General features: G+C 36.5%; 2 protein-coding genes across 2 annotated transcripts in view; both read right to left on the bottom strand.

The window, feature by feature from the left end:
- Positions 1–13160, bottom strand: part of naa35 (N-alpha-acetyltransferase 35, NatC auxiliary subunit) — a 162691-nt gene that overhangs the window by 77043 nt on the left and 72488 nt on the right. The gene's annotated exons all lie outside the window — the stretch shown is intronic.
- Positions 1–13160, bottom strand: part of ntrk2a (neurotrophic tyrosine kinase, receptor, type 2a) — a 47441-nt gene that overhangs the window by 28058 nt on the left and 6223 nt on the right. Inside the window, exons 6-11 of the mRNA XM_083553961.1 lie at positions 9217–9353; positions 8894–9026; positions 7681–7980; positions 6523–6564; positions 6229–6266; positions 5996–6095 (exon numbers count right to left, since the gene is read on the bottom strand). Coding sequence (XP_083410087.1) covers positions 5996–6095; positions 6229–6266; positions 6523–6564; positions 7681–7980; positions 8894–9026; positions 9217–9353 — 750 coding nt within the window. The remainder of the gene's footprint in view (positions 1–5995; positions 6096–6228; positions 6267–6522; positions 6565–7680; positions 7981–8893; positions 9027–9216; positions 9354–13160) is intronic.

The raw sequence follows: 13160 nt of genomic DNA, 5'->3' as shown, positions 1-13160 counted from the left end.
GCTGTTCTGTGTGTGTTATAATGTGTTAATTATTGTTACACAGGAAAGTATGAATGTTCCCTACAAGGCCAAAGTACGCAGGCAAGCAACACTTTTTTAGCTTGCGAACACTTCGAAAAGCCTTCAGGCTCTTAATGGCAAACTCTTCCACTGACCACGTTTTAATCCTGCTTCTTCTTCAGGAGCATTTGAACGATCTGAATGTGAAAAAACAGGCACATGTAATTAAGACTCCATTTAAAACTAAGAAATCTATAAAACTACAAAAAAAAAAAAAAAAGGTGTTAAGAATTAGTTCTGAGCTTCATGCTGATGGGGGTTGAAAAGTTTTAGCTTGTAGCATGCATCAAACTTTCGGAGAACTCCACGTTTCAGAAAGCTGAGTCGAGGCGAAAAGGTTATAAAGGATAAGTAATAATGTAATGCAGCTACATTAGATCAGGAAGCACTGTAAGCGGATGGAGAAAAGACTTGCCAGATAGGAAATCAGAAACAGTGTAAACATGACCTGGAGGTGTTGTGCCTGCATTTGCTGGTGGAAAAATTATATCTATCTAATCACAGGTTTATAGCAACTCCAAACAGTGGGCATGGTATTGGCATGGTATATCATTAATATGTAAGTGTAACAATGGTACATAAGAATTAGTTTTATCAACACAGTTTGGAGTGTCTCATATATTTTGCAGAGAAAATCAAGTGGATTCACTGAAATTCTACATTATATTATAATATAAGACTATACAGGGCAAGGAATTTGTTAATAAATTATTATAGTATTTCTACATTTGTGTACATTAGCATTGGGAGTCAGTATTTATTCAAAAAAATCGGTGTGTATTTTCTGATACAGATACCCTTCAATTCTTGTGTAGGACTACGAGAAATTGTTTCTTGGCATCATCCAGGCAAAATCACACTATGATTAAGATGAGATGCCTTACAAAACAGTGTTATCGGGTTGCAATCGCGCAGTGCACGGTCCTTATTTTTCTGTCAAAAAAAATAACACATTTGGCAACTGTTTGCGCATTGGGAAACGCGAAATCGCCATGGTAATCGTCAAGCGGTTTGCAGTCACAAAGCAGAATCGGACGTAGTTTAACACTCTATTGTATCGCTGCATACTGTGTTTTAATTTTTATTGGAGCAAAGTCAGACAGAAATGCTTTTACAGGTGCTTATGTGCTGGAAAATGGTTTATAAGCCTACATGGAGTCTCAGAAGTGCTTTCTGACTAACAGTTTTCCTCTGAGTCTGAAGTGAACTTGATAGATGAGTGTGTGAAAGAGACTGAGAGAAAGAGAGAGCGAGAGAGAGAGAGCGAGAGAGAGAGAGAGAGAGAGAGAGAGAGAGAGAGAGAGAGAGAGAGAGAGAGAGAGAGAGAGAGAGAGAAAACGCTATGTGAGCATGTGTTAAAAATAGTTATGAATGATATTAAGGCCCCTTAATCTCAATACTGATCTTAGCAATAAAAAGTCTCCATCTCCTACAAACATTTCTTTATTCTTCCTTTCACCTACGGTTAAGCAAACTTTGCAGACAAAATGTGAACGTTACATAGTTAAACAAGCCACGTGGCAAAAAAGAATCACGACAAGCAAAAAGTAAGTAAGTCTGTATCTAGGCAGTGTCAGGGTTAGCAGAATTACATGGTTGTGGGTTTAAATCCCCTGCAGTTCACCAAATGTGCTTTCGTGAACAATCCTGCTGAGTGCCGGATACCGGTAGTGATTTGGGTTTGTATGAATGAGTCATTGTTTTTTAGTGATTATTGCAAAAGCACATAAAAATATTCACTAAAACCAATTGTTGGATTTACTGACAAGTTGGTAAACTGACTGAGTTGCATGAACTGGTTGCATAAAAAAGAGTGTCAACTCGAGTGATAGCTGAGTCTGAGGAACTGCAAATATGGCTACGGATGCTGAAATTTGGAACACTACCCAGATACAGCTATACATTAGGCGTTACACATACACGTAAGGTGTCCAGAGAAAATGTCACTGAAACTGTGAAATACTGTCGATTAAATCTGTAATTCTGTTTCATGAAATCACAAACTGAACTCATATTAAACTCGATGCATTAGGTTTTCTTATTTTTTCTAATCGTAGTGCAGTTGTTCCACATTAACAAATTTAACCAAAACATCTGCAATCGGTATCATTTCGACCCTCAAGACTAGATTTAAAAAATGACACGTTTTGCGTTCGGAGCTACTTTACGAGTGATTTCTTTCTACGAACTCGGCTGTGTGTCTTTGCACCCTGCAGCTTATGATTCATACTTTGTGGGAATGATTCATTTTTCGAATGAGACCGATGACGTTCGTTTCTATGGCAATGGTGCATGTGGTGGGCAGGCAGGACCACCCTCCAACCTGCACACTTATACACACACACACACACACACACACACACACACAAACTCTGTCTCCCTTCAAGACTGAAAGCCGACGGAAGTTGCAGCTCGGTGATAACAGTTTTTCATGGTCGTGACTCACCGCAGACAGAATTCGCCGCTTAATACCAGAGATTAAACCACGTTAAACACACAAATCTTTCACAGACCTCAGAAGGAAGTGCCAAAATCACAAAGAAGAAAATACATGCCACTTTTTATCTTTGGGTTTCGGAGGACTTATTCTGATTATTCTAAGTTCAGAATAATCGAGCCCATGATCCAAACACTGGTAAACCACAATGCAGTAATGGTTTGGCCTGGTGTATAAATAAAGCACATTAAATCAGACATCATGAAAAAAAGGAGTAAACTGGGAACAGTTTAGCCTAAATAATGAAATTTTAATGATTTTTTTATTTACTCTAAAATTAGGCATATTTGATGTCTGAATTTGTTTTTTTGCACTGCAGCTGTGGGGATAACGTTGCTAGGAAGCCATGTCTCTGATCGGAAAAAATGAAATATAAAAAAATCTAGTTCAAACTACATTATTGTCCACCTCCCATCTGAATCTGCTGAACTAAAAACACTTCATTTTTACTTCTGAATGAGACAGCCAGCTAATTTATTATTCCTCTGCCTTTGTCTACCTTTGTCCAGTTTTATAAACAGCAACTTGACTGACTTTCAGTCACAGTTTACTGAGACACTGAACAATGTGTATCATCTAGACATGCAGTTTAATCTATTATGGGATTATTATCTAAATAATCTCACAATTTATAACAAGCTATTTTGTATTTCTGATCATTGCATTGTTAGCTTGTCAATCATAGGCTAGTTGAATTGTGAAAACTCGAATTCTCTGTCACTGTTAGTCACTGTTAGTATTATTCTATACCCTGTATGTCAGAATGATTGTGATTTTTATGTCCTACTATTTAACACTGAAGCAGTAACATCTAGTCACAATGATATCGCTTGGCTGGGGTGTAAATGACTTTGTACTTTAATATCATAAGTTCTTATAAGTACAGTACAAATCCCACATCTGTACACAAAGTATCATCAATCAAATGGATTGGTTCAGCATCAAATCAAGTTTCTAAATATAGAGAAAAATGTCTTATAATATAAAAAATATAATATAATATAATATAATATAATATAATATATGTAAAGGTATGTAATTAATAGGAATTTGTTTTTCTTCGATTTCTTTCAAAAGGAAATTTTCTTTGCTACAAATAGGTGTCAAAAGGATATATAATAATAATAATTTTTTACCCCTACAAACAATATTTTTTAAAACTGTCACACTGAAATGTTGGATTTCACCTTATATATAATTTTTTTTAAATTATAATTACATTTACAAGTGAACTTTAAAGCTTTTTTTTTTTTTTTTTACGTTTTGAGAATCATAGCCAAATAAAGCATTAATGATTCTTTTTTATGAGACCTTTTTTGTTTCCAGAGGAATTCCAAAGCTAGATAAAACATGCGATACAAAAGCATAAAACCCAGCGTTACACACCAGCTATTTCCATTGCCCTTAGAAATGTTCATGGTCATGAAGTGTCTGGAATCCACCCTGAGCTATCATATTAAACTAAAACAATATGTTTTTTGGCAGCCGTTAGTCATTACTGTTGCTTTTGCACAGATGCTCTTACACATGTACTCCTTTCGCCACAAGCTTATCGCTTAAAGTCACGGTGTATGAAACGTCTGTCATCCTTAAATTGTCATCCTGCAGCTTGATAAGCTCCTTTAAAAAAGACAAAAGGAAGTAGGAAGAAACCAAGGAAGTAGTGGTCCCCGAGAGTGCTGAGCCAGTGGAGGGCTCAATCCGTCTGACCTTGACAAGCTTCATTGATTTCCGGACCAAAAAAAAACACAAAAAAAACCCCCAAAGAAAACTGATACCTGCTCTTTGAATCATTGATAAGCACAGGGTTGCTGACTGGGACTATCTCTCACTCTCTCTTCCTCTCTCTCTTCCTCTTTTTTTGTTCTGGTATTTTTTTTTATCGGTAAGAGAGCAGTGAGTAGCACACCCAGACTTCCTGAACCCAAGGGCTTCAGTTTCATTCCTTGTCTTCCCTCATGTCCACTGCGTTTCTTTGCAGTCACAGCAAGGTCAGCACTGAGGAGCTACACCCTCAGATTCAAGCCTTTAAGAGATGCATGCACATACATTGGAACCACACCGCAGTGTGAAAAGAGCCTCTTAGGATATCAAACACAGGAAGCGGTCATAAAATCATTTACTTATGCGTTAGATCCCAAAATACGTTTGCATGGAGGACAGTAGAACAGGACCATATATATGAGTCTAGTGTATAATCTAGTCTGGATTAACACAAGTCCTGATTGGGATAGGCGCCACTGCTTCTAAAGTCCCTGGTAATAATTTAAAATAAACGTCAAGCCATTTCTGGAAAATTAAAGAATGGATGCATATACTTATAACTGTATAATTCACTATATGGACAGAGGTTTCTGGACACCTGACCATAAAATTCGTATGTGCTTTTTTTCAACATCCCATTCCACATTTAGTCCCTATTTCCTGTAAAAATAATGTTCACTCTTCTAGGAAGATGTCCACTAGATACTGAAGTGTGCATGTAGAGATTTGTTCTCATTTAACCATAAGGGGGTTAATAAAGTCAGCCACTGATTCAGGGGGAAGAAGAGACCTAGGGTTCAAATCTTCTAATTCTTCCCAAAGGTGTTCAAAAGGTTTGAGGCCAGATCTTTATACCAGGTCACTCAAAATATCTTTGTCCATATAGTACAAATACTGCCTAAACAGATACTGAAAAATAATAATATTCGTATAGTTGGACAAATAAGCTGATCTGACTGAGACAAAATCCAAAATGGAGTCCTTGTAAGATTCCCACTGTGCTTTTAAAATTGTCAGAAATTAGTTAGTGCTCAATATACAGTGAATTGGCTTTTTATTATTATAGTTTGAAAGACAAGATATTGTACAAAGTATTGTTGTTTAGCTTTCTATGTATAAATGAATAAAATGTGTCAAGCAATCAAGCAGAGTTTTGATTTGATGGACAGTGGATAAAAACTGCCGATTGTAGGGTGAGTATACTGTATGCAAATGTAACGAATTGAAGTAAATCTTGCAAAGTGACAGTTAGAGCGAGATAGTACAGAGGTCCAGAGGCCATCAACAACAATTGGAATACAAAAGAGTTTCCCTCAAACCAACCAGCAATCAAATCACAATGCAGCATTGAAAAACCAGCACCTCCAATTTAAAGCAGTTGTCAGTAGAAAGCCCACAAGTAGAAAAGTGTCACGAAAAAAGCAGAAGAGAAGACGTACAGCTCTCCGAGACAAGCTGGTTAAAGAAAGAATTGGCGAGTGTTAAGCAATTAGTAGAGCACAGAGAACAAGATGAGGAACAGCCTCCCACTTCAGCCCTCCTATTGAAGCATTTCTGAAGCTTCCGTTCCCTGAAGTACCCATTTCCAAAATCAGAACAATGTCTCCTGTCCAGAGCCGGGACTCTTTAACGAAGGCCTGGCAGTGGGATAGGAGCAGCCGGACCAGTGCTTACCTTTAATTCCGAACTTTGAATTCCGGCCAAACTTGAGGATGATCAGCATCAGGACAAAGCCTATGAATGTGACGGCGGCGATTCCCACGACCACGTACACCTATGGGATGGAACAGAGCATGTATAGCGAGCATTCCCACACTCTTGCACACACACACACACACACACGCTGAATAGTAAACAGTGCCAAGAACGAGTCGTTCTCTTTACCAGGCTAAAGTAAAAACACTCACAGCAACTCGGTCCTCAGGTGGCTCCAGAGGCGTGTCATCTGTGTGGGGAAAAAGAAAAGGAAATTTACTGTATATCATTTCTTTTTTTTTTTACTTTAATAAATAACATTCATTAGTGTTATTTGCGTTTGAGTGATAGTTGTGTAAATTCATTGTACCTGTAGTCGGGTCTAGAAAAGAATGCAGAGAAAAAGACAATGTAAAAAACAAAAGGGAAAATAATTGAATATGGGCATGCATTACACAACATATGTTGCATACACAAGACTGTATGTAGGCTGTTAAGGATAAAACACGTCAACTCACCGTAATAGAGGGAATCTGTGGCTGTTGTATCTTTGGGTTTGATGTGAAAAGGAGAAAAACATGTTTAGAAAATGCATTTTTAAAATAACTGTTACAAAATTCACACACTGGAAATTCCTTCCAAACATGTTATAAAAGCATCTCCTTATCTCCATATTGTGGTCCAAACTTAAACCTAGTTGCTCTAAAGCACTGTAGTCATGTCATCGCATTGTATAAAACAGCTACCAGTCTAATATATTGTTTCTATTACAGGTCACTTTTATTTGTTTCTTGGCAAACAGCAAAGTATGTCATCAAGAAATACTACAAGAAAGTCTTACATCATGGCAGAATTACTGCAATTATTGGTCATTTATATCATTTTCAATCATTCATTTTGATCTAAAAAGTTATGGCCTGAACCTCTGTAGCATTGACATAAAAAAATAAAAATAAACAGGACAACACCAGGTATTGCAATTGAAGCGAATTGTGTTGCGGCCTCGGACACCCTTTACATGATATAAAACATATGAAGGTCTAGAAGTGAATTCAAAAACTTCAGCACATTCCCAGGCCAACAAAAAATGTAAATCAAAGTGCAAATGTTTGCATTTGCAAATTAGCAAAAGAAACTGGTGTCAGAGCACAGGGTCAACCATGATACAGCAACGCTGGAGCAGAGAGGTATAAGGGCCTTGCTCAAGGGCAGCCTGGCAATACTAAGGTTTAAACTCCTGACTTTCCAATCAATAACCCAGAGTCTTAACCACTGAGCTACCAATTTATACAAACTTGACTGACTGTACATTATTGTTTATTAAGATAAAGTTCATAAAATGTTCGGAAAACATCTTTTTAGCAGGGTTTGGATCTGACAACAGATTCCAAGCCACAGAAAGCAACTTACTAGGTAAGTTATTGAATTTGTTCAATATAATAACTATTTGTAATGCCAAACATTGACTCAACATGGAAAGGTTACTTGGGTTTAAGTGAACAAGGGTTCACTGATTCTAATATAATTTTGCACTTTCAATAATAATGATGAACTGGAATTATCAGGGTCAAATAACTTTTTATTGGGCCGTGAGTTAAAATCTAAGAAGACAAGACACAATATATTCACTATAATGAGACAACAGGATTTGACAGGGAACTCACCATTCCACGGGTTGTGCATGAAGTGGGCGAATACAGATTTGCGGTCTTTGCCGTAACGGTTGCTGGCCAACAACGTGTACTCGCCGTTGTTGATGTGCGTGGGGCTGTCGAGCTGCAGGCAGCCGTGATACTCATGCTCGGAGTAATCGTGGATCCGGGTGCTGATAAAGAATCCCTCAGTCAGAGGCTCACCCCGTAACAGCCAGTTCAGCTTCGGCTGGGGGTTGCCAGATACACTGAAGGGGATGCACCAGTGGTGGTCGGGGATGGCGTCCATGAGCTTGCTGATCGCCGGAGGGACTGGAGTCAACATGCAGGGAAAAAACAAAAAAAGAAAAACTTTTTTTTAACTTACAAGAAGTTGTTAATTGAGGCAGCCAATATATGTAAAGCTTTTATATTTTTAAAACAAGTAAAAAAACATTTTAATGGATCTGTAAAGCTATAAATCTGTATAATTAGCCCTTTTAGAAGGTGGACTACTCTTTCAGAGGGAAGGATTTCCAACTGATTGTACACAGACACCAGAAACCCTTCTAGAAGGCATACAAAATAATAATAATACAGTAGCCATAATTACATATGAACATTACAGTAAGGCTTTAAATCATTTCTTTTTTATTTTAGATATTGTTTGATACATTAGCTTTATATTTGAAAAGATTTATTTACAGAATTCAGTGACTGCCCTTTAAAGTTCTACTATAAATTAATTAAATAAGAACAGGGTCATGTGTTGATTTAGTTGTGGATCGTAATCACACAATCTATTCATGCGGTGAATGGAGAAAAACTGGAATATCGGTGACAGGATATTTATTTAAATATTTATTGTGGAAAAGGATTTTTACCTTTTAAGCAGTGAGGTTCCATTCTTTTAAAATCCTGCAATGAAACACTTTAGGACGTATCACTATGATTGGAAACGAATCACATGGGTGATTTCTTTACAGTAAGTACTAAAGCATCTCAGTGCTCAGTGCTCGCTGAAATAAAGTGCTGGGCTCATTCTTATTGACCGTGTTGGTTTTTTTAGGTTACTTGCATCATCCTACTTCCTCTTCTTTATATTTTTGAGGAAACACAGCGTGCTTTGGTTTTACGTCACAGAGTATCACATGCATTTCTTACGAGTACGAGCGAATGAGCGAGTTCGATATATTGGATGTGGAGCGATACCATCGTTCTAATCACGACACGTATTCTAACTCACAGTGAATGTCGAGGTGCAGAAAGGCTTCACTCTCCCCTGCTGTGTTGTCAGAGCTGCAGGTGATTTTGCATTCGTTGTCCAAGGGGGAGAGATCTCTGAGTCTGAGTATCGTAGACTGTCCCAAGGTCACAATCTATGAGAAAAAGAGAGAGAGAGAGAGAGAGAGAGAGAGAGAGAGAGAGAGAGCGAGAGAGAGAGAGAGAGAGAGAGAGAGAGAGAGAGAGAGAGAGATGTATGAGCTACACAGAGACTGTAAATGTGACTTGCATCTAAAAATAAAGAAATATCAATTTGCAGACAGACAGCAGCAAGGCACGGATTACCTCATGGCTCGAATTGAGTGGGCAGGTAATCCAGTTGAGATCGGGCGTGGGCATTCCTGAGGCGTTACAAGTTAGTGTTACATTTGAACCTGCCATCAGGGAAACGCTTTTAGGATGGAGGATGACTGTAGGGACAACTGTAAAGCAAAAGACAAACAAGTTTAAACTAAGTTCTACCACAAGGGTCAAACTCGTACACTGAGGAAATGATCAAACAAAGTCGTTCAGGAAAGTGAGTTCAGGAATCAGGTATTGTTTTGACAGTGACTGGTGGAATGATCATATAATGATGTCCATTGTGACGCTTTTTACAGCTTGCCCAGGTGGCACGATCTTTCTATCATTGAAGACAAAAATCATTCCTTAAACCATTGTTCCTTTTTAAAATCTTCATTGGACACCATTAAATAGCTACATGCATCAGTGTGAATATCTTGCACAGTATCTACACTCGTTGTGCTCATAAAGACACAATGTCAGAAACGATTCAATATATTATAAAATGATATTATAAAAGGGCTAGGGGTGAATACTGCGCTCTGCCATCCGTAATTCTGATTTGATGAAAGGGGAATATTCGAAATGTTTTTAAATAAAAAAATTCATAAAACCCTGCACAATTGTAAAACTCTACCGAATAAACATCAAAGGAAATATTAGTAAGGAAATGCTCAGAAATATTTCAGGCAACATCCATTGCAGAGCCTGACAGCACAATCCTGGGCACAGGAAGTTCAAACCTAACAAATAGACGCTTTTTTTATTAACTTACTAGATGCGCAATTTGATTTGTACTACTTTTAGTGATGGTGAATATTGACTCTGCTTGAAAACGAGCCAAAACCAGCAGAAACCATCAAATACTTAAATAATCTATATTAAAATCTTGGACAGTACCTAAATGACCTTGATCAAGCTGTGCACTAAAGACACTTGACCTGCGTTGCAAAGTGGAGTAAATTAAAACAGCAGATTTGCATTAGTTATTGTCCATTTCTCTTCTTGTTCCGGGGAGAATACGGAAATAGAGAGCGTTTGACTGCTACCCAGAAGATGCCCATTGTGGAGTGTCATCGCTATATGCCTTTTTGTCTATGTACTCTGAGGATTCACACACTTCATTTCCAGCTTTTCTCAGGCCCGTTCTGCTCTGCCTCATTCAATTGTTCTTTCTATCTTTGCCCCTTTAAAGCTAGAATTGCTTAAAATAGACAGCTATGGATCAATAAGTATCAGGGTCATTAGCTCCCCAGTCTGAGAAATACAGCTGGACGACAACCCAGCTTGTCCAACAACCACGAACATTGATGTCTATAAAGTTTTTCCGTTTTTCTGTTATGCCACACAAAAACACCATAGAATATCACAAGCACAAATGCTAGTTATTTCCATATTTCTGCATATATCTTTGCTAGCTTGTAAAAATTAGCACCTTCGAGCAAGAAATATCGTAAATATGCTGAGCTGAGCATGTGTGACCTAAATACCAGTAGCCTGGGTTAGGCTTAGTCCCATAAGCCATTCCACATAATATTCTGGAACAGCTTGTGCTTGTTGCTAATCACGCAGCTTCTCCTTAACGCTTCTGTCTACACTCTCTGGATAGTTAACGGTTTTTGGTTCTCCGAAACTATTTTCTGAAAGGGAATCCTCTCTTCTAGAGTTATGGGCGCAATAGATCCTTGAACTGTCGAGAGATCCTTCAGAGGAACAAAACTCAGAGTTTAAAGGTAAAATAAATTAAATGTTTTTTTCTCTGACACTGACAAAACTCTGGAGTATGTTAGGGTAAATTTTTTAAATTAGCAAGAAAAAGGTTGCAGGTGCTATGCTAGCAAAGTTGTAGCATAATGCAAACAAAAGGTGTTGAATAGCTGAAAGGAAAATAAAATTGACAACAGCAAAAAATTATAGTAATATTCAAATATTGTCCAAACAAGCACAACAGCAACACATTTATTTTTAAATAATGGTGCAGTCACATTAGACTTTCAGCATGAGAAATTTATTTAGGAACCTGCTGCGAAAAAAGAAAAAGTGGGGGGGTTTATGAGTTGTCAAAAAAAAATTTAGAATGTAAAATGTTTAAATCTGAAATCTACTTGTGTACCCAGCAACCCAGTAGACCAGGCAGTATTGGTCTTGTGTTAGTCTTCATGTAATATGAATTCACTGATCAGAGTTCATCAAATGAATATTTGGAATACAGGAAATTTGATCTCACAAATTCAGGCTCCAGCAATCACGTGTATGAATGAAAGTCAATTTAATGAAAAGTTTGGTTGTGAACGCAGCCTAATTCCGACAGAAAAACATTTTTGTTTGAAAGATTTAACTATGAGTCATTTTGAGAAAGTTAGTGAGAGGCCAAGCGCTAACATTTAGGGACCACTTTACACTTTGCCAAAAAAAAAAAAGTACATTGTGCAACAATTGGCAACCAAGTACGTTTTAGGTTTTTATTTTCAGTAAGCACATACTGGTTGTTAAATTGTCCTGAATTCACAGCAAAGAAAAAGACCTGAGGTTATAAGACACCAGAGATTTGACTGGCATTTCCACATAACATAAAATTTGACATAACTGTTGCTGCATTGGCTTTTGTATTAATCTGAACAAATGTTCATGTCTATTTCACATATTATTATTATTATTATTATTATTATTATTATTATTATACATTTATATTATATACAGTATATATATATATATATATATATATATATATATATATATATATATATATATATATATATATATATATATAATCATTTTAACAGTGCTTATCATTCTTTATTAGCTTAGCTTATAACAATTATTTGATAATATCATCCTATATAAATGTAATAATGTAAATTATTCTACAACAATAATTCCTTAAAAAATTATATTCATTTAATGTTCTACATAGTTTTTTTTTATGTCATTCACATTAAATGCAAGTTGTAAGATGCTATTTGTAATACACATTTATTTCTGTAATGTAACCATGGAAACAATTCCAAATTGATGTAGCAACTACTTATCCTTGAACGAACAAGGAAGGTCATGCTGGTAGTGTCCTTTTTGGATGTACTGTAAGCTTTCAAATAGCAATAATGTTAATAATGCAGCTTAAATTTCGATTTGAAGCACTGAAATTGTAGCATTTTAAAGTTTTTATAATGTACAAGTATATGCATTTTACAATTGCTTTTTGATCATGCATCTATTAGTAGAAGTTTATAAGGTGTGGCATTTTGGCAATAAAATTTCAAAACCTTTTTGCAGATCCTAAATTGCAATAAAATAAAATAAAAATATATATATTTTTTGTGTTTGCTCATTAGCTTAATTGAAATGTCACTTGTTTGAATGTGAAACACTCAGCGATACACTCCAGAACAAATTTTTATCTTTATGAGTACAGCAATATGTCTGGATAATATTCATTTATGAAATAAATGAATAAAGAAAAAAGTAAAGCGTGTACATTTCTTTTACAACCCATTTAGTGTAACAAACGACATGGAGTCGTGAACCCTAGTTTGGGATCCCAGCATAATTATGAGTTATATCAAGGGAATTTAATACACACTATGTGGACAAAAATATTAAGACACCTGACCATATGTGATCCTTCACCAAATTGTTACCACAAACTTGAAGGCATGGATGTGGTACTATTACATTTTCCCTTCTCTTCAACTAGGAGATCCAAACTTGTTCCAGCATGACAATGCCCCTGTGCACACAGTGAGCTCCATTAAATCATGGTTTACATACAGTACAGACCAAAAGTTTGGACACACCTTCTCATTCAAAGAGTTTTCTTTATTTTCATGACTATGAAAATTGTAGATTCACACTGAAGGTATCAAAACTATGAATTAACACATGTGGAATTATATATGGAATTATATACATAACAAAAAAGTGTGAAACAACTGAAAAGTGTCATATTC

Source organism: Silurus aristotelis (assembly GCF_946808225.1).
Source record: "Silurus aristotelis genome assembly, chromosome: 11".
NCBI classification, from domain to species: domain Eukaryota; kingdom Metazoa; phylum Chordata; class Actinopteri; order Siluriformes; family Siluridae; genus Silurus; species Silurus aristotelis.
The sequence above is the reverse complement of the archived record's forward strand: the minus strand, read 5'-3'. Positions and strand labels throughout refer to the sequence as shown.